The sequence below is a fragment of the Hylobates moloch genome, unplaced genomic scaffold (genome assembly GCF_009828535.3).
Source record: "Hylobates moloch isolate HMO894 unplaced genomic scaffold, HMol_V3 SCAFFOLD_4, whole genome shotgun sequence".
NCBI classification, from domain to species: domain Eukaryota; kingdom Metazoa; phylum Chordata; class Mammalia; order Primates; family Hylobatidae; genus Hylobates; species Hylobates moloch.
The window spans coordinates 36876927-36898006 of NW_026652279.1; the positions used below are offsets into that span (position 1 = coordinate 36876927).

Consider the following 21080-nt stretch of genomic DNA (forward strand, 5'->3'; position numbering starts at 1 on the left):
TTAGACTGAGCCAGGAGGCTGGGAACTAGTGTAGCTGTAGGCCCAGGAATCAGAAGAAGTAGGATTAGTGAGCAGGTCTCTGCCATGGGGTGTTTGTGTGCATGCTGGGGGTGGTGGTTGTATGAGGAGATTGCATTCTTCAGCCCATGTAACACAACCTCTACTAGGTTGGTTTCTTTCCTTTTTAGTCTTTCAGGAGTTTCTTTAAATGTCAAGATTATGCAAGTGACTGCAGTGAGTGGTAACTTCCAACTCTTGCTTTCCTCATCTCCACATTTAACTTTAGTGAGGGTTTGTGTTGTAAGGTCCAAAACTAGTCATGAGATAAGGAACAACTAAGACTTAAGTTTTTACTAAGTGTCAAGCCCCATACTAAATATTTTCTGTGGATTATCTCATTTACATCTCATAACAATCTGTTGAGGTCTCTAAGGTAGGTATAAGCCAGATTTTAAAGATGTAGAAACTGAGGCCTAGAGAGAATAACTTACCCAATATTATACAAACAGCAAGGGGTAGAGCTGGAATATGAATACAGACAAACTATTTTAGAGTCTGCATTTGCATTATTTTTTGAGACGGAGTCTTGCTCTGTTGCCCAGGCTGGAGCGCAGTGGTACGATCTCGGCTCCCTGCAACCTCTGCCTCTTGGGTTCAAGCCGATTCCCCTGCCCCAGCCTCCTGAGTAGCTGGGACTGTAGGCACCTGCCACCACAGCTGGCTGATTTTTGTATTTTTAGTAGAGATGGGGTTTCACCATATTGGCCAGGCTGGTCTTGAACTCCTGACCTCAAGTGATCCACTCACCTCAGCCTCCCAAAGTGCTGGGATTACAGGCATGAGCCACTGTACGCGGCCTGCATTTGCATTTAATATAATGCCTTCTTCCCCATTCAAATCACACTACAACACAGATACTTTACCTTAGGCTGAGTAATAATACCTGCTCCAAAACCACCCTACCCCAACCTCCTAGGGGCTTACCTGAGGATCATAGTAGGCTATGCTGCAGTAATGTACAGTCTCCAAATCTCAGTGGCTCAACACAATGAACGTTTTTGTTTTCGCTTGTGCAAAATCTGATGAGGGCTGAGCTGCTTTCCTTGGCAGCTCTCCATGCAGTAACTCAGGGATCCAGCTCCTTCCATCTTGTGATGCCATTCTCAATTCTTGGTCTTCCAGCTGCCACCAAGGGGAGAGAGCTGTTCTTAAACCCTGAGCCCTTCCCTCACCACAAGTCCTCTTTGGTAGCCTTCAGAGCTCCCAGCTCCAAGTTGGGCTGGGTGATGGGAGCAAGTTAGTGTGCTGGTGGCATGGGCTTTTCTGAATCCCTCCAGATCCTCTGTATACTCTCCTAGAAGCTGATTTAGATCTTCTCCAGGTGTTGGGAACTGACACTGGTGGAAAAACAGACGAGAAAAAGTTTTAAATACAAATGAACTCTAAATTCTTTAACCACGAAGAGGCACTAGGCATCATCATTTGCTGGGTTTAGCTCCCTTCTGGTGACAGGTGGCCACAGGGACTATTATTACTTTGATCCTGTCTCCAAAGCCCTTTTCAGCTAAGTCTGGGTGCCAAATGTTTTTTGTTGAAATTTTGCTGCTTACCAGGTACAACAGCATCTTAATGGCAAGCCTTAAGCCTTTTATCAGTTCATCTGGAATAGTGATTTTATTTGCTTCTTTTCACCTCTGTCCTAATTGGGCCCTGTCTCCAGACAGATAGGGTGTGTCCCCACTTTCATTCTTTCAAGGCCCTTCCACTGACCAAGACACTAGATTGGAAGCTGACAGAGAATCAAGGGCTGGCTCTAGGCGCTCAGCATTTAAATATTCAAAGTTATGACACATTACTTATTCAGAGCTCGCTCTCCAAGTCCTCTAAGGCAGAGCCTGTTGCAGACAGTAAAACTCCTGACAGTGAGTACAAGGCACACTGAAAAGCTGCTTGTAAGGCAGGAAGTCCAGTGAAGAATGAGAGTGTGGAAGGAAACCTCAGGCCTGAGTTACGTGAAGCTGTCTTCTCTAAGCTGGGGAGGCACATGCAGCGTGGGGGCACACTGTGGCTTGGTGAGCAGGCCGAGCTTTGTCTCCCCAAGTCCAGGCAGCACGGCATCCTGTGTCTCTTGGGTTCAAGTGATTCTTCTGCCTCAGCCTCCCGAGTAGCTGGGATTACAGGCACATGCCACCATACCCAGCTAATTTTTGTATTTTTTAGTAGCGACAGGGTTTCACCATGTTGGCCAGGCTGGTCTTGAACTCCTGACCTCAGATGATCTACCCACCTTGGCCTCCCAAAGTGCTGAGATTACAGGGGTGGGCCACCACACCCGGCCTAAAGTATTTTAAATTATTCTGTTTCTGTTTCTTGAATTGTGGATCCTTCAGGTGGATCCACAGCTGGTCAGTGTATTGGACCTGCTGACGTGCCTTCATGAATTGTTTTTCATGCGATTTATAAGCTTTTCGTTAGCACATCTTCCTTGGAGGTTGTGGGGGCATCTCTGCGGAGCAGTTTTATGTTTGCTGTTGTCGAGAATATCCAGGTTCACCGTGGGACTAGTTTTTCTGTTAATTTTTCAGTTGGAGATGTCTTCACCATAAAAGCAGTGTATTCCAATTGCTCAGGCCTGGAGTTACAGTTTTTATGGGTAATTCGTCTCATTAATGGTAGATGGTCAGCTTCCGTGCTGCTTTCCTAGACCAGTAGCTGGAGTTTTTCTGTTTCTGGTTTTAGTGGCACAGCAGCTCATTGTAGTGTTTGGCTTTATGCAGAGAGCCCTATTCCAGTGTTCAGCCCTGTGCGGGACTAAGGCTCAGCATCTATTCCTGGTAGACCTTGCTCCAAGCCTGTAGGGCATCAGTCAAGACCTGACCCATTGCGGATATCCTTGTCATGAGTGCCTGCCCATTTCCTACCTACTTTTTTTTTTTTTTTTTTTTTTGAGACCGAGTCTCTCTCTGTTACTCAGGCGGGAGTTCAGTGGCGGGATCTCAGCTCACTGCAACCTCCACCTCCTGGGTTCAAGTGATTATCCTGACTCAACCTCCTGAGTAGCTGGGATTACAGGCTCCCACCACCATGCCCAGGTAATTTTTGTATTTTTAGTAGAGATGGCGTTTCACCATGTTGGCCATGCGGGTCTTGAACTCCTGACCTCAGGTGATCCGCCTGCCTCAGCCTCCCAAAGTGCTGAGATTACAGGCGTGAGCCACTGCACCTGGCCCCCACCTATTCTTTTAAGTCCATTCATTTGTTTTTTGTTTTTTGGGGTTTTCTTTTCTTTTCTTTTTTTTTTTTTTTTTTTTTTTTTTTGCCAAAACCAAATACTTCTGAAAGGTCCGTTCATTTATTGAATGATTTCCTCTTCATTTCTGGGATTTACTTTCTAAGCTTCCAGTCTAGGCTATATATTAAAAATTTTTTAATTACGTTTTATCCAGCAGTTGTATATGTTTAGAGTTAGAAGAAGCAGATAAGATGTTTTCATTCCTGTTCCATGACATGGAGAGCCTTTCCATGTCAGCTTGATCCATGATACTCTCCTGAGGCATTAGATTGTTTTCTGGATTTGCCTAGGTCTGGTGTCTTCAAATTGGATTCACTTTTTATACATACAGACACTCCCTTGGCTCTTTAACCATATATATTTTATTTTTTATCTCTCTTGTTAATAATCCTTAATTTAGTAACTCTGTGTGCATGGCGCTTATTTGGGGTCTCACAGCACAGACACATGAGAGGGGTAGGATAGTCTCCTGGCATGACCCCAGAACATCTGGATCTTCAGGCCACTCAGACAGCTGTTCTGGGGTTAAGTCAGATAACTCGTCACAGGTGACATCCTACCCCAGTGTCAATGGAGACACTCCTAGCATCTGTGTGACAAAGCTCTTTTCCTAAGTGACTCTGACTTGGTTATAGTAAATTCTCTGCAATGAAGGCTTCTCTCTGGCAAACACATTTTCTAATTCCTAACTACTTAACAGTCATTCTTGCAGTAAAAATGTATCTGCTCGTTGCTGTTTGCTGTTTGTGGAAGTGAAAGGGAGGAGGTAAAACATGCTGAGCTGTAGCTGAGTTTCTCACAGCTTTCCTGGTTAAACAGCAATCATTATTCAGTTTTTTTCTTCCCTGTCCACAACCAACAGGACCAAGTGTAAAAAAAAAACACACACCTGAAGTCCTAAATCATGGGCCGGAGCCACATAGGTGAGGGCAGGATCTTGGAGGAAGAGAGAGGGGGAGAGTTTGGATAGACTTACTTCCTTCTGGGCCTATGATCCACTTGCCAAATAGCTACAGATGGGACCTCACTTCCTTCTTCCAGCTGGGAATGTAATTTCCATGATTGTTCTTTTCATGACAAAACGAGGAGGTAATGGATAGTTTGGGTGGCCCGAGGCTGAGGTTAAAAGAGAGTTCCACCTGTCCAAGTACAAGGTGTTCATGAAGATTTCAGGAAAGGAGAAGGGAGAAACACAAAGGAAAGCCAGGCAGGGAGATCCCATCGCTGCCACCGGCCCCGAGAGGGGGAGCGTGACTGTCATAGGAGTGGGGCTGATTGATTCTGTGCAGGGTGGGCCTGTTGCTGGGGACTCTGTGCTGTGCTGTTGTGACTGTGTGGATGGAGAAGGGACTGTAGCCCTGAGAGGGAATGGAATGGCCCCTTAGAGAACCAAAGATTGCTCCTTTACAGAAGGCAGCCTGCCCAGACCTGCCCTGGTGAGGCTACTTTTTGACAGCATTTAAGGCAGGGTCCTCCTAGCTGTTGCTAAGGCTGTTTTCTTTCCCATGTATGCAGCTTGAATTAGATTATAAAGCCTTTCCCTCAGGCCTGTTAGTGCTCGTTTTCCATCATTTATCCTGAAAGAGCGACTTCCTTAACACGGCTGGAGACCCTGCACAGTCTGACCCAGCCTGCCTCCCAGGCTCCTCCTCGCCCATCCTCACCCGTTACTCTGCACCACAGCCCCCCGACCTCCCTCTGTCCTTGGGCTCTGTGCTCCCTCCTGCCACAGGACTCTTGCACGTGCTCTTCTCTGGCTGGGACACTCTCCCCTCTTCCCTTTACTTTGTGAACCCATTGGCGAAACAATATAAGCTCTCTCTTCCGACTTTATTAGCTCTAGATCAAGCTGAAACTCTTAGAGCTGTAGTGGAAAGTAACTTCCTTCAGGAATGGGGCCACCTGGAGTCTCCACAGGAGACTGAAAAGGAGATCACCCCATATTTCAGGAGAAAGGCTTGGTATTAACCTACTATTGATGTGTAATACTTCCTTCTTTCCTAATTTCCAGACATAACTTTTCATTTGAAGATGCTTAGTTTCTAAATAATTTTTATTGCATTTAGCAGAATTGGTAGTTTGTTGGTACAATGTTTAGAAACGAATGAAGAAGCAGATAAGATGTTTTCATTCCTGTTCCATTGAGCATTTGTCCATGTGCCTGCACATCTTGGTCACTTAGTGGGTTGACATGACGAGATTATGTGATCCTGTCATCCTTTGTTGCGTTGCAGCAGCATTGATGTAGAAGCTGGTTGCATGGAGTAACTGCACTTACATTGCCCTCACTGGGCATCATCCATGTTCCTTAGCCCAGAGGACACTTCCTCTCCACTCTGCCTAGGCTGGCCCACACCCCGGGTCCCACATACCTTTCAATGCCCATGTCAAGTCTTCCTCCAACAACAGTAGCCTACTATTATCTCTGTTTCCTTTGAACCATTTGTCCATACCATTCATTTATAACTTGGCATATACTGCCTTGCCTGCAGTTTAGGGCTGATGTTTGGAGAATAGGGACTATGTTATTTATCTTTGCTCTCTCTGCTGTGCCTGTCCTAGGGGCATATAGTAGGTGCTGGGTAAATAGTTATTGGTGCCTCTCAAGGCACTCAGTGAATGCTCAGAACACTTGGTTAAGATTTACAGACAATGATGGAAAAGTGACTCTTCTCTTCTTTCTCTCCAGTTACAAGTTGTTTCCAAATTGCGTCCCCTCCTTTGGGTTCCGCCATCTGCTGCCTCTCACAGACAGAGTGGACAGCTTCAATGAGGAAGTTCGGAAACAGAGGGTGTCCCGTAACCGAGATGCCCCTGAGGGGGGCTTTGATGCAGTACTCCAGGCAGCCGTCTGCAAGGTAACTTTCCTTTCTGGTCCTGTCCCTGCGCGGGGAGGTCAAGGTAGAGAGCATCAGTGGGTGTTGGTACTTCCTGCAGGAGTCTTTGAGTGCCCCAGCATGTGGCTCCTGACCACTCTGAAGTCAAAGGGTGAGCTCTGTGGAACCTCTGGGAAATCTACAGCAGTCAAATCAGCCGGAGCTCGGAAATGGATTGGGCTGGTCTGTGTCTCTGTGTCAGGGTGTGGTTGTGTGCAATGGAGTACTGTCTGCCAGAAGACAGCTGTCTGCATTTATACATTGGCTTTTTGGTTTATTTTCAGGGGAAAAAAGTAAAGGTCAAGTTATAGGCATAGAAACTTGTAGAGCTTTCTGGACCAATTTTGGCAAACCTTAGAGATTGCTCTCTTGGGAAACCCAGTTGAAAAAGAATTGTGTGATGCCTGGCGCGGTGGCTCACGCCTGTAATCCCAGCACTTTGGGAGGCTGAGGCAGGCGGATCACGAGGTCAGGAGTTCAAGGCCAGCCTGGCCAACATAGTGAAACCCTGTCTCTACTGAAAATACAAAAAAAACTAGCCGGGCATGGTGGCGGGTGCCTGTAATCCCAGCTACTCGGGAGGCTGAGGCAGGAGACTCGCTTGAACCAGGAGGCGGAGGTTGCAGTGAGTGGAGATCACGCCACTGCACTCCAGCCTGGGCGACAGTGTGAGACTCTGTCTCAAATTAAAAAAAAAAAAAAGAAAAAGAATTGTGTGGCATCTTTGGTTGCAATTCTAGTTGTTTTCCTCCTGCTTCTCTGTGATATATGAATCCAGAGGGAGGGCCTAGAATTAGATCAGAAATGAACTCATGCTTCGAGAGGTTCCAATCTTAGCAAAATATATAAATGGAATGTTGGTGATAACATAGTCTTAAAATAATTTTCTACTGTTGAAACAACCCAATAACAATAACAAAAAAAAAAACCACTCTTGAATTCACTATCATAACACATACTTTAAAAATGTCTGTCTCTTCTTAGTCTTTGTGCATACGTTTAGTATTTTTTCATAGTGGTCATCAATAGAGTGTGAATAATTGGTAATGCTTTCTTGAAAATTCAGGCAGATTCCTCAATAGGTGGGGACTCTTCCGTTTAGGGAGGGCAGGGTCAGAGGCTAGAACTCAGTCTAGAGAGCCTGCATATGGCAGCTGCTATTCACTTACTAAGTGGTAAGCACTTAATTGCTCACTTACATAGTTTGTGACCTCAGAGCTTGAGTCTGGTGTGTCACACAGACTCCTGTTTCCTCTCCACTCAATCCTTGACAAGATGGGAAGAAAACCCCAGTTGTCCTTTCCGAAATAAAAAACCAAGATGGCAGAAGGAAATGGATGAGGAGAAGGTAAAATGTAAAGAAAGCAACAACAGCCATCTGCCATTCTCTTGATCCCACTGTGGTCCTGCCCATCACAGAGTCCGTGGGCCCCTCCTGGAGAAGAAGGTAACAGTGGCTTCCTATCCAGGAAAGCTGCCGTGTGGCCTTTTCCCAGCTACTGGCCAGAGCCAAATGGTTTGATTCAGAAGTCCCTGGTGTCTTTTAGCAGTCTGAGAGAGACACATGGAAACACAGTTAGAATGTATTCAGTTCTGAACCTTTCAGATGTTTCACAAAATAGTTTATGAATTTGATTCAGAAAGAAAAATTATATTTTTGGCTGACTTTCAGATATTGACTATAGGAGGTATTTTCTCCACAGACATTCAGCCAAATTCTGCTTCTTGGTAGGGAAAAAAATAGTGCAGAGAAGACACAGGATCTCCCTCATCTCCCCACCTTGAGGATTTTATGGATTTTCTTTTGGGAGAGAAATTCATCTTTCTCTGGAGAAAGAACCCAATTACAGGCCTAAGCGGTGTCTGAGTATATTTTATTCAATTAGATGAATTGAAAGGGCATGATTGATCATTTGGACCACAGTGGTCTTTGAGAAGCCATGTGATCCAGTCTTATGTCTGTCGACCCTTCCTGTGCCATCCCCAATGGAGGAACTCTTCAACCCTTTGAAAACACAGTATTTCAAGACTCAAGCATTTCAGAGGTGATGCTAGCAGATTTTCTCAATTCATTGCCTGGACCTGGTGAATTATTGTTGATGGAGAGGCACTTTGTGAGCAAGTTTTAGGCTTATACCTGTTGAAATTTGCTCTTATTCCTCACCACGACCTTTGCAAAAGGGAATACCTGGGAAGTTAATAATTGCTCAGAATTACGCAGCCGATGAGCCTCCAGCATCTCTCTTCGCCTTTTCTTTTCCATTGTGCTGTCAGTTTACGTTCAGGTGCATACTAAGCAATTTATTTCTCACTTGACATCACCTATTTATAAAACATGTCATCCTTCCTGGCTCACCATAGCCTTATGGTAACCAAAAATTGGAAGTAGTTTATGGACTACCTTTGGATGAAAGACTACGCAACAGTCATACTATTTAAAATATTTAATGACCTGAGGCCAGGCGCGGTGGCTCAGAGGCCAAGGCGGGCAGATCATGAGGTCAGGAGATCGAGACCATCCTGGCTAACACAGTGAAACCCCGTCTCTACTAAGAATACAAAAAATTAGCTGGGCATGGTGGTGGGTGCCTGTAGTCCCAGCTACTCAGGAGGCTAAGGCAGGAGAATGGCATGAACCCTGGAGGCGGAGCTTTCAGTGAGCTGAGATTGTGCCACTGCACTCCAGCCTGGGCAACAGAGCAAGACTCTGTCTCAAAAAAAAAAAAAAAAAAAATTAATGACTTGAATAATATGTAAGGTATTAGTATCAGATGGCTCTAATAGTAACTTTGCTCTCTCTTGGCTCCCTCTTCTAGAAAAAATTGTCCTTAGGGAAGATACAACTCAATGTTTTATGTTTTAAGAATTTCCAGAATAATACATAAGATAAATTAAGATTGGCATGGGAAGCAGGTTATAAAACAATATGGACAGTATACTTCTGTTTTGCAAACAAAAGAAAGAAAATGTGGAAAAGATTAGAAATGGAACAAAATGGTAACAGTGGTTGTCTCAGGTGACAGGATTATATTTTTCTGATAGGTGATAGGCTTATTTTCTTCTTTGGCTTTTTGTTTAATATCTACCTAAATTTCCACAGTGAATATGTATGGTTCTTTTTTTTTTTTTTTTTTTTAAATTCTGGAACAGTTTCAGAATAAAGAATGGTGAAATGAAACCCCATGTACTCATTGTTCGTCTTTAATAATTACTAACTCATGACCAGTCTTGTTTCATTTGTATTCCCAACCACACCCATATTTGAAGCAGATCTTGGCTATCATTTGTAAGTCCTAAGTATCCCTTACTTTGTTTACTGAATGCTGTGTCTCCTCCTGATCTGGCCAGATTAAAGGCCCTTCCACTGAGTCCTGCAAACAGTGGAACAGAGGGAGAAGGCCTGGAATCTTGTGCAGTTGGCTCTGTGCGTCACAGGGGCTGGAGTTGGCCAGGCAATTCCCCGGCAGCGCTGCACGCTCTACTTCCCCTGACCCTATGCCCTGGAGATGGAGCTGATAACAGGCCTATCTCCCAGCGCCACAGGGAGCTCTTTGTCCTGGTTTTATTCTCACTCTGGTTTTATTCTTATTCTTGTTTCCCTGAATGGACTGTTAGTTATCAACTTGGGATTTAGGGGTATGGAATATTCACATGTCTGACTTTAAATCCACCGCTGTGGTCTGCTCTTGGAAAGTTGTTCTTTGCAAAAAGAAAGAAACTACCTGTTTCTATTTAGGATTCATTCCATTTATGATAAGGACTCTGTTTCTATGAATGGAGGTTTTGAGTTGCTTTATTTATCCCCTGCAGGTCACATTGCTGTGAGAGGCCATCCAACAGCATCCACAGCTAAGGGATGCCTCTGTCGTCAAGGCGGGCATTTTTTCTAATGCACTGTTCCTGGCTGCGTTGGAGTTGGAGAATGCCACTGCCTATAATTTCTTATCTTTACCCAGAGCCTATGATTGAACCTGTTTATACTTTTTTATGGTCAGAATAATAGTTTCTCTTCCAGGACCTTCTAGAAGTTGACTCTAAGTTGTTTGTTCTGAAATTGTACAGGCGGAAGTGTGATGTGTGGTTCAGACTGGAAATATGGCTGCTTTCCTCTTCTCTCAAAACAGGGCACGCCCTTGGCCTAGGGAGGACAGAGGGTGAGCAGTTGCCTAGAAGCTCTGGGTCCCAAGTTGTCAGTTATCACTTTGCTCTTCTTCATGGCTCTCAGGTTAAAGAAGTTACTTGTACATTTGAGCTTGGCTGGGTACATGCTGGCTGCATGGTATTCTATGTGCTGCTTTTTTTCGTCAGCCAGAAAATAAATCAGTGCAACCCAATGCGTTTCCCTGTTTGTCTCCACTGCTAGAGCCCTGGCACTTATCCTTTGTATTCTTTAGACAGAGTTTCTGTTTTAATCCTGATTCTCTTAATTTTGACTGTGTTCAATTTTTAAAGCATTTATTTCCTCTCAAAAATAGTTGGATGAATAAGTCTTAAAGCAAACAAGGTAAATTTATGTGTTAAATAAAATTTTTTTGGCAGGAATTGAGACCTTTATTCTTCCCTGGCCAGAATATCTTATCTAAAATGAAGACCACAGCCTCAGAGGAGCCGTGATTCTTGTTGGAGGATCCTTACCAGAATCCTACAGTATATTGGTAGGACTCTGATAAGGGTTGTTCCCATTTTACAGGGGTGGAAACTGAGTATCACAGGGACTAATTGCATTTAGTAAGGAGTAGAACCAGAATGTGAACCAGTTCTGTTGATTTGAAATTCTGTGCCCTTTTTATTACTCAGTGACTGTGTGCTCTGGGAAGTAGCAATAATGCACTATTGAGCAAGGAACACTGCATTTATTTATTTAAAACAATTTTTTTTTCTTTTTCTTTTTTTTTGAAAGGAGGTCTCACTCTATCGCCCAGGCTGGAGTGCTGTGGTGTGATCATGGCTCACTGCAGCCTTGCCCAGCTAATTTTTTTTGTATTTTTAGTAAAGACAGGGTTTGTCCATGTTGGCCAGGCTGGTCTTGAACTTCTGGGCTCAAGCAATCTGCCCACCTCAGCCTCCCAAAATGCTGGGATTACAGGTGTGAGCCACTGCACACAGCCTGTTTAATTTTTTTTTTTTTTTTAAATAATACATTCCAAACCTAGGAAGGCACTGAATTTAGAGTCATGTTTTCCTTACTCAAGCTCTGCCTCTTCTGTTATCGGCTGCCTCCATGGAAGCCAGTTGACTTCTCCAGGCCTCAGAGAGCACATCTGGGAGATGCAGGGAGGCATGGGACTGGAGGAAGGTGCTCCAGGTTGCCTTCCATCTGTGCCAGCCAGTGCCACTTCTTTCAGAGGACTTGGTCACAGCCCTGTCTCCTTTGCTCAGGGCCTTTGATTTTGCTTTTTTGTCTCTTCTGGCTCAGGCTTAAGCCTCAGACCCAGTAGGGGCTGCTGCAGATACCTGTAAAATGTGGAAAATTCCCCAGTCCCAGAGTCAGGCACAACTTTGTCAGGGTTTCCTCTTGCTCCCTCCCAGTTCCCAGTTCCTGCAGAATTGACTTGCTTTCTTTTGACTTATTACCTGATTTCTTGTAGACCTCAGACTTGTGTCACTTTTCCAAGCATGAGTTGAGAAATACAGGAAATTGCCTTTCTTTCCTCAGGGAAGGCATCCCCCCACTCCTCAAACCTCCGCACCACCTGAAGAGAGGGACCAGCCACATGTTCTGCTTCCCGGCTGTCTGCGTTGCCTGTCTCAGCATGTGTGAGCTGCTTCTGCTAGCAGATCGCACCACAGGTTTCCGGGGCTTGATCCAGCGCCAGGCTGCCTGCTCTTCCTGTGCTGCCGTGTCTTTGGGAAGCACCATTAAAGTACTGGATTTCCCTGGGCATTGTGCATGCAGGTGTGCAGACCCTCCGCTCTGCGGGGTTGTTGTCAGACGGGCGTGGCGCAGCTTCCCCTTGGCTTTCTATGTGGCAGAGGGCAGTGGTTTCATGTGCACTTCTGAATCCTTCTACTGTTTTGGTCTCTGAGGCGACATCCCAAGTGCAGGACTCCTTGGTTTCCTTGCTCTGCCTTCTGCTGTGAGCTGTGTTGTGGTCTCCGCAGCCCCACCGACAGCTGCTGTTCTGGATTGAGTGGTGGGAACTGGCTGAGTCATAACTCAGTATCGTGAACAGGGCACTTGGGAGAGTTTGCGTTTCTTTTTGCCCTCTAGTGTAAACCAGTCACGTGCCTGTCTTGCACCTGTGCTTAGGAGGTGTCTACACGTGCTGGTGGCTCCCTTCACTGACCAAGGCAGGGAATAATCATCCGGGGGAAAGGGTAGGAGGCCCCTTTGATGGCTGGGGCTCTATTTTCATACCAGGTGAGAATGTCAATTTTTTATTTTAAGTCAGAGGCTCCTTCTTGCTTGGAATGTCCATTGGGCAAAGATGAAAGGAGACAGGAATTTGCTCTTGGGCTCTTGTTGCGAGGCTCTCTGCCTGTGGCCTCTACCTGTGGCCTCTGCATTCCAGCCACAGTGACCTGTAGTCCGTTACTCTGACTCAGGCAAGGCCTTTGCATGTGTTGTTTCCTCTGTTTGGATACTCCATTCCTGTATTCCTGGTTTTCTTTGATACTCCTTCCCTGTATTCCTGGTTTGCTTGCTTGCTTCCTTCCTTCCTTCCTTCCTTCCTTCCTTCCTTCCTTCCTTCCTTCTTCCTTCCTTCCTTCCTTCCTTCCTTCCTTCCTTCCTTCCTTCCTTCTTTCCTCCCTCTGCTCCCTGCCCTCCCTCCCCTTCCTCCTCTCCGTCCTTCCCTTCTTTCTCTCTCTCTCTTTCCTTCCTTCCTTCCTTCCTCCCTCCGCTCCCTCCCCTCCCTCCCCTTCCTCGCCTCCCTCCTTCCTAACCTCCTCTCCCTTCCCATCCTTCCCTTCTTTCTCTCTCCTTCCTTCCTTCCTTCCTTCCTTCCTTCCTTCCTTCCTTCTTTCTTTCTTGCTTGCTTGCTTGCTTGCTTTCAGTAGATTTTATTTTTTATAGCAGTTTTAGGTTCACAGCAAAAATGAATAGAAAATAAAGAATTCCCACAACTTCCCTCTGACCACTGCACACACAGCCTCCCCCACCATCAGCATTCCACATCAGTGTGGTATATTTGTTACAGTCAGTGACCCAGTCAGTGTTGACACATCATTATCAACCAGAGTCCATAGTTCACATTAGGGTTCACTCTTGGTTTGTACAGTTCTGTGGGTTTTAACAAATGTACAACAACAGGTAGCCACCATTAAATATCACACAGAGTAGCTTCCCTGCCCTGGAAGTCCCTGTGCTCCACCTGTCCATTCCTGCTTCCTCCCTCTGAATCTGTTGTCCTTTTAATGTCTAACCTGTGCCTGTTTGTGTTTCAGATCTCAGTTTCACTGTCTGTCTGTCAGAGAAGCCCTCCCTGGTGGACTTCCCTGAGTAGGTCAGGATGCCCTGGCTCCAGGCAAGCCCTTAATCACTTCTGTCCTAGTTATCATCTTATTTTTATTTATTTGAAGCATTCCTGGAATGCCTGCCTCCTTTTGAGATAGTAAACTCCCTGAAGGCAGGGACTATGTCTTTTTTCTTTTTTTTTTTTTTTTTATGACTATATTCCCAGCACCACACACTGCTGGGCACATAATAGATCCTTGTTAAACATCTGGTGAACAAAGGCTTCGTTCTCACAGGTGCCTTTATGCTTCTGAAGTTCAGGAATACCAGGTTCTTCTGGCCCCAAGCTTGTCCCATCCTGGATGGGACTTCCGCCCTCCCATCCACCAGGCTGCCTCCATGGAATTTACAGTGCTTCATGCAAATTCATTAAAGCAGAACCAGAAGTACTATTACTTGGTAATACTTTTCCATTCAGAAAGCATTTATTGGCTGTCCAATAAATGCTCAGTGGCAGGTATGGTGGAGAAAACTAAAGATAGATGAGAAGTCTCTATCCTCTGGGATTTGGTTTGAGCCTGCAGATCCATTAGAAGGGAAATAAAACAACCCGTTTGGAAATATTAGATTGAACCATCTAAAATTATTGATATTTATTGATGATATTTGTTATTTGCCTATTGATGTTTTTCCTGCAAAAATGGAAAATTCATATGGTTCAACCTTCTTCATTCCAAAATGTACTATAATTCATATTGGGCTCTGTCACAGAGTACACATTAGAAATGTTATCCTGCACATTGCTGGGATTTGAGCTCAAGAGGAATGTCTGTATCCTGAGTCATAGGCCAGGATTTCTTTTTCCCAAGGAAAGAAATGCTACACTTTTGGCCTAATTAAGTTTAGCCACAGAACAGATTTTTTTTTAAAAAGATACTTCATTGCAAACAGTGGATGGAAGTAGGAAAAACAAACTAAAAAGAATGTGTATATTGTTATAAAGGGATGGAAATATGCCTGAATGTCAACATGATTCGGGAAACCAATCACGGAGACCCTCTAACCTTGTTTTCCCTTATGTGCTGTGGAGACTCCTCTGTCCCCAAGCTCGTATCTACTGTGGGAGCTGCCCACTGGCTGCCCAGGTCAGTCCCCTTTCCTTCCTCATTCCTGCCTTGAAACCTGTCCCCTCTTCCTCAGTGCTTGCTTGAAAGGTGAATGGACAGTGTTTTGTTATTACATTTGAAAACGTCTTGAGTACTTACTGTGTACAAGACGCCCTGTTAGGTGCTGTGGGGAATGCAGAGTTGAAGTAGCCGTGGTGCCTGTCTCCATGAGCACCACTGTAGTTGTAGGACTGATGTATGTGTAGGATCTGAGGCACAGCCAGAGCACAGACTCTGTGGAAGGACTGGCTCCTTTGGACCCATGGTTCAATTAGAGTATACTTCTCTCTCAAGGGGTCATCCTGGTCTCTTGCTTCCCGATGATGTGCTGGTGCTAATGATGCTGTTGATCACCACTGGCTGAGTGCTTTTGAGAGCCAGGCTCTGTACCAGGCATTTAACAGGGTTTCTTTTACATACTCCTTTGAAGGTGGCTTTACTATCTCCTTTGATGAGGAAACAAGCCTAGAAAGGTGGAGTAACTTCTCCAAAGTCTTGCAGCCACAAAAGGCAGCACCAGAGTTGGAAACCGTATCCACCTGCTGGTATGGCTTAACCTTGACATTAGAGTATCTGCCATCTTTTTTTTTTTTTTTTTTTTTTTGAGACGGAGTTTTCGCTCTTGTCGCCCAGGCTGGAGTGCAATGGCACGATCTCAGCTCACCGCAACCTCCGCCTCCTGGGTTCAAGCGATTCTCCTGCCTCAGCCTCCCGAGTAACTGGGATTACAGGCATGCGCCTCCAAGCCCGGCTAATTTTTTTTTTGTATTTTTAGTAGAGACGAGGTTTCTCCATGTTGGTCAGGCTGATCTCAAACTCCTGACCTCAGGTGATCCACCCGCCTTAGCCTCCCAAAGTGCTAGGATTACAGGCGTAAGCCACCATGCCCAGCCTGCCATCTTTTGAAGTCACACAGGAACAGAGAAGTGGGAAGGGTGTGCTTCCAAAGATAGCACAGTCCCAGTCTAAGGAACCATCACAGTAACCCACATGACCCAGTTTGCCAACTGTAGAATGGTACTGAAACAGTCCCAGGGGAAGAAAGTTGCATGTGCCACTCTTTTCTGGAGCGAAGAGTTTCCTCTCTGTCAGAAACAGTTATCATGTGACTCTATCAGCCCTCAGGATTTTCCAGGGAGGCCACTGGTACTGTCCCAAGGTTAGCATGTTGATTGATATGTGAAATGTTTATCTTTGCCCCTGGCTTCCCTGTCTGTAAAATGGAAACTCTGATATCTGCCTTCTCATTCCTAATTTGGAGGGCATCTCAGACCCATCGGCTGTGCTCCCTCGGGCTTTCTCAGCACTGAGGCACGATGCTGCTTTTCACATGGTGGATCTTTTCCAGCAGAGAGAGTACGTGTGCCTGGTGACTCTTCTGTGACAACTGGGGCCCATGGTCTGCATTGATAACAGTCTTGAGGGCCTCTTCATTTGGACAATTGTTAATTTTAATTAGGGAGATTGACCTCAGGATCACAGAACCTAGGAATTTAAAGCTACAGTCTCTGGGATGGCATCTTTATTCTGGGACTCCCTTGTGTTTGAATTAGCAAGCCAAGGTCAGTGAGCCAGCCCATGTTCAGGCAGGCCCCACTTGTGTTTTCTGACAGTTGAGTGGGACATTGGCTTTCCTCAGATTCCCAGGAATTGGTGGTCTGGGTCTTCCCCTGCACTTTCCCACGGGACATCCTTGAATCTGCCTGTCTCACTTGTCATGCTCTGCCATTGTCCATTTGTGTAAATAAGTTACTATGAAATGGACCTGGGGATCCCCAGGCTTAACATGAGCTAGTAGGAAGATTCAGCTGCCAAACACAGGCCTCATGCTCCAGGTCCAATTCAGAGCCCACAGGCCACTTTTTCAGCCTAGTTCCTCTGTGCAGGTCAGACCACATCCAGGCAACCATGCCTGGCCTGCCTCTGGGAGCTGCGTTTAAGACAGACATTGACAGTGAGAGAGCAGAAGGGATAAGTGGGTAGTGCCAGGCATGGGAACCACATCCTCAGAAGAGAGACACCATGGGAAGTAGCACAGCTACTGACCTCAGATATCATTATAAAAGAGGGAATAGACCCTTTTGGCTATTCCAGGGGATGTACTAGGGTAGCCACAGGAAAGCAGGTTGGAGTCCAATGCAAGGAAGAATTTTCTTGTTTTTTTGTTTGTTTGTTTGTTTGAGATGGAGTTGCACTCTGTCACCCAGGCTGGAGTTCAGTGGTTTGATCTCAGCTCACTGCAACCTCCGCCTCCTGGGTTCAAGCAATTCTCGTGCCTCAGCCTCCCGAGTAGCTAGGATTACAGGCACATGCCACCATGCCTGGCTAACTTGTGTGTTTTTAGTAGAGACAGGATTTCACCATGTTGGCCAGGCCGGTCTCAAACTCCTGACTTCAGGTAATGCACCTGCCTCGGCCTCCCAAAGGGTTAGGATTACAGGTGTGAGCCACCGTGCCTGGCCAAGGAAGAATTTTCTATCAAGGAGAGCTGCTTAGCAGTGTGGTAGTGAGTCTGTGTGTGAGCCCCATACCCAGGTGGCAGGTGCTGGAGGAAAGATCCCTGCACTGGATGGGAGGCTGTGTAAGAACCTCCGAGGTTCCTTCCATACTTCAGGTGCTACATGTTTTCTCTGTTTTTCTACCCAGTCATCCATTGGTGCTTTTGTCCTGTTGTAGCCCCTTGGAGCCTGTCTTCTCTGGTTCTCAGCAGTGCACCCTCTAAGCGGCCCCTGTATTTGGCCACAGTGACCACTAACTCTGCTATACATGCTCATTTTATTTGCCAAGTGCAGCTGACTTTGAGCTGACTTCTTCCTGGCTCCTGTTGGCTTCCCATGGAGCCACCTTACCATGTGGGTGAAAGTCAGGTGGGACAGAGACCAGGGACAAACTGTGGAGGGTGGGGCAGAGAAGGATGGAAGCTGTTCTTGGTTCTCTGCATGAGCTTCGTTTTTTGTCAGACCTGTAGCCACAGAGTGTGACTCCTTTCAGCCTTAAGAAGCCAAATTGCCCCACAGGCTGGAAGCTTGTGTCCTCAAACTAGTGAAACCAGGTCCTTTACTCCCTAACCATTTGTTTCTCTCTCTGCCAGTCCGTATGTTCTCTGGGGCCAGATGTTGGAAGTGAACAAGCCAGCAAGCCTGTCTTCACTCCTGGGAGGAGTCCATTTTTGTTAATTTTCTCAGTGACTGGGAAGGGCTGGTCTTCCATCTCATTCCCGCTTCCCCTTTTCATGGATGACTGAGAGTGAGGTCAGATTTTAAGGAACTGAGAGGAGGAAATGGAATAGGTCTGCTAGTCTTAAAAAAGAGAGGCGAGTGATGAGAGTTTGGTGGCATAGCAGGGTGAAGAGAAAGCTTGTTATTAGTGGGCCATGAGCATATTTGTAGGCAAATGGAAGGGACCAGAGGAGAGAGTGACAATGGAATAAATTCTTCAAAGAGAGTGGGGTTTGCAGGGCTGCGTTTCCTCAAGGAGGGAGGAGCACTTCTTCCCTTGGGATGGTGAGATCAGAGCAAGGCTGGGAGGACATGCCAGTTTGTTTAGGATGGAGAGGAGAGCGCTGGCTGAAAGGCATCCTAGGGCCTAGGACCAGAACTGTGAGATCCTGGGAATAGGTGAAAGGAGAAGTCCTTTTACCTATCTCTGTGGGTGATGAAACAGGTGAGGTCGTTCCCTCGCATGAGTGTGGAAGCGGGAGTTGGAAATAGATCTCTTGGTGAATTTGACAGTGAACAAAGAAAAGTGACAGGACTCGCAGCCCTGACTGGATGCCTGGCTTCATGTATCTGCGTCCAGTGCATTTCCGCCCCACGCACTCCTGACGCTTTCATCTGAGGCTGACCTCTGTCATGTTTAGCAAAATTGGTTTTGTTTACATTTTGGCTTTACTTAGTGACATAGAGAAAAGTTCAGCTAAATAAATAGGTCTTCTCCTTCTTTTAAAAACTATTTATAAAAAGAGAATATATTCAACATAAAAAATTAGAAAATGTAGATAAGCAGAAAGGAAATAAACATCATCCATAATTCTATTAATGTAATCTAAATATAAGATGATGTGCTTCTGAATTATAGACATAAGTAACAGTTTTTCAACTCCATGGAAATACTATGATGATAACTATTAATTACTATTTATCCCATACCAGGTACTGAGTGGGCTGCTCAATGCATATCATCTTCTTTAATTCTCTCAACAACCCTATTTTATCAATACATTATTATCTCCCTCTTATAAACAAGTTGGCTGAGATAGGGAAGATTAAGTAACTTGTCTAAGATCACAAAAACAACTTAAGGGAGACATGGGACCGAACTCAGATTAGCCAGATACCTGAGCCCATGCACATAAATTCTGTGTGGATACTGCTATCAAATAAAAAAGTATTTGAGGCCGGGCGCAGTGCCTCACGCTTGTAATCCCAGCACTTTGGAAGGCCGAGGCGGGCGGATCACGAGGTCAGGAGATCGAGACCACGGTGAAACCCCGTCTCTACTAAAAATACAAAAAAATTAGCCGGGCGTAGTGGCGGGCGCCTGTAGTCCCAGCTACTCGGAGAGGCTGAGGCAGGAGAATAGCGTGAACCCGGGAGGCGGAGCTTGCAGTGAGCCGAGATTGCGCCACTGCACTCCAGCCTGGGCGACAGAGCGAGACTCTGTCTCAAAAAAAAAAAATAAATAAAATAAATAAAAAAACAAATAAAAAAGTATTTGGGCCCAGCATGGTGGTGCATGCCTGTAATCCCAGCATTTTGGGAGGCCAGCACTGCGATGGCTTGAGCCTAGGAGTTCAAGACCAGCCAGAGCATTGAAGTATAATTGATGTACAATGAGCTACACATATTGAAAGTGTACAGTTTAACAGATTTTGACGTTTATGTACACTCACGAAAGCAACTCTGCGATCAAGGTAACAAACATGTCCTTCACCCCTAAAAGTGTATTTGTGCCCCTTTATCATCATTTCTTCCTCCTTTCCCTCCTGTCTCCCTTACCCCAGGCAATGAATTTGCTTTCTGTCACTACACACTAGACTGCATTTACTCAAATTTCATGTCTAGTATACACTCTTTTTTTGCCTGCCTTATTTCCCTTAGCAGTTATTTTGAGATTCATTCATGCTGTTAGTGTATCCATTCATTCCTTTTGTTGCTGAGTAGTATTCCATGGCATAGATATGCAACAGTTTATGTATCCATTCATCTGTTGATGAACATTAGTTTTTGCCTGTTATGAGAGAGCTGCTATAAATGTTCATGTTCATGTCTTTGTATGGACGTATGCTTTCATTTCCCTTAGGTCAGTACCCAGGAGTGGGATGGTTGGGTCATGTGGTGGGTCTTTAACTTTTTAAGAAACTGCCAAACTGTTTTCCAAAGTTTCACGTCCCTGTGAAGAGACCACCAAACAGGCTTTGTGCGAGCAATAAAGCTTTTTAATCACCTGGGTGCAGGTGGGCTGAGTCTGAAAAGAGAGTCAGCGAAGGGAGATGGGGTGGGGCTGTTTTATAAGATTTGGATAGGTAGTGGAAAATTACAGTCAAAGGGGTTGTTCTCTGGCTGGCAGGGGTGGGGGTCACAAGGTGCTCAGTGGGGGAGCTTTTGAGCCAGGATGAGCCAGGAGAAGGAATTTCACAAGGTAATGTCATCAGTTAAGGCAGGGACCAGCCATTTTCACTTCTTTTGTGGTGGAATGTCATCAGTTAAGGCAGGAACAGGCCATTTTCACTTCTTTTGTGATTCTTAACTTGCTTCGGGCCATCTGGATGTATACGTGCAGGTCACAGGGGATACGATGGCTTAGCTCGGGCTCAGAGGCCTGACACAAAGAACATTTATCATTTTACATTCCTACCAGCAGAGTGTGAGGGTTCCAGTCTCTACATATTTTTATCAACATTTGATGTGATCAGTCTTAAATTTTAGATACTTTAAAGGCATGTGGTAGGATCTTACTATAGTTTTGAATTAATACAAGGCTTTTAAATTGTTTAGCATGCAATAATTTATATTCCCTGTAACAGTTATATAGCTTCACATATCAATTAGTAAAAGGAGAAGAGATGTAAAAATTATTACTGGTCCTGGAATAATAATTACAAGTTCCCTTTATAGTCCCTTTTATGTGTTAACTATAATACTTTTTAATACATTCTGTCTAAACCTAGCAGCAGCTCTGCAAAGCAGGCTTATTTCCATTTTACAGATGAAGAACTGAGGCTGAGAGAGGTGAAGTGACTGACTGAGGGGCCCACAGTTAGAATAGAGCAAAGATTTGACCTCAGAATCTGTTCCAAAGCTGATGTACTCTGGCCGTCATGCTATATTCCATTTGTAGTTCATTGTTTT

General features: G+C 45.3%; 1 protein-coding gene across 2 annotated transcripts in view; it reads left to right on the forward strand.

The window, feature by feature from the left end:
- ITGB5 (integrin subunit beta 5) overlaps positions 1 to 21080 on the forward strand; it is a 123517-nt gene that overhangs the window by 39614 nt on the left and 62823 nt on the right. For both annotated transcript variants that reach the window (XM_032149979.2, XM_032149980.2), the window contains exon 5: positions 5982 to 6150. In XM_032149979.2, the coding sequence (XP_032005870.1) occupies positions 5982 to 6150 (169 nt within the window). The remainder of the gene's footprint in view (positions 1 to 5981; positions 6151 to 21080) is intronic.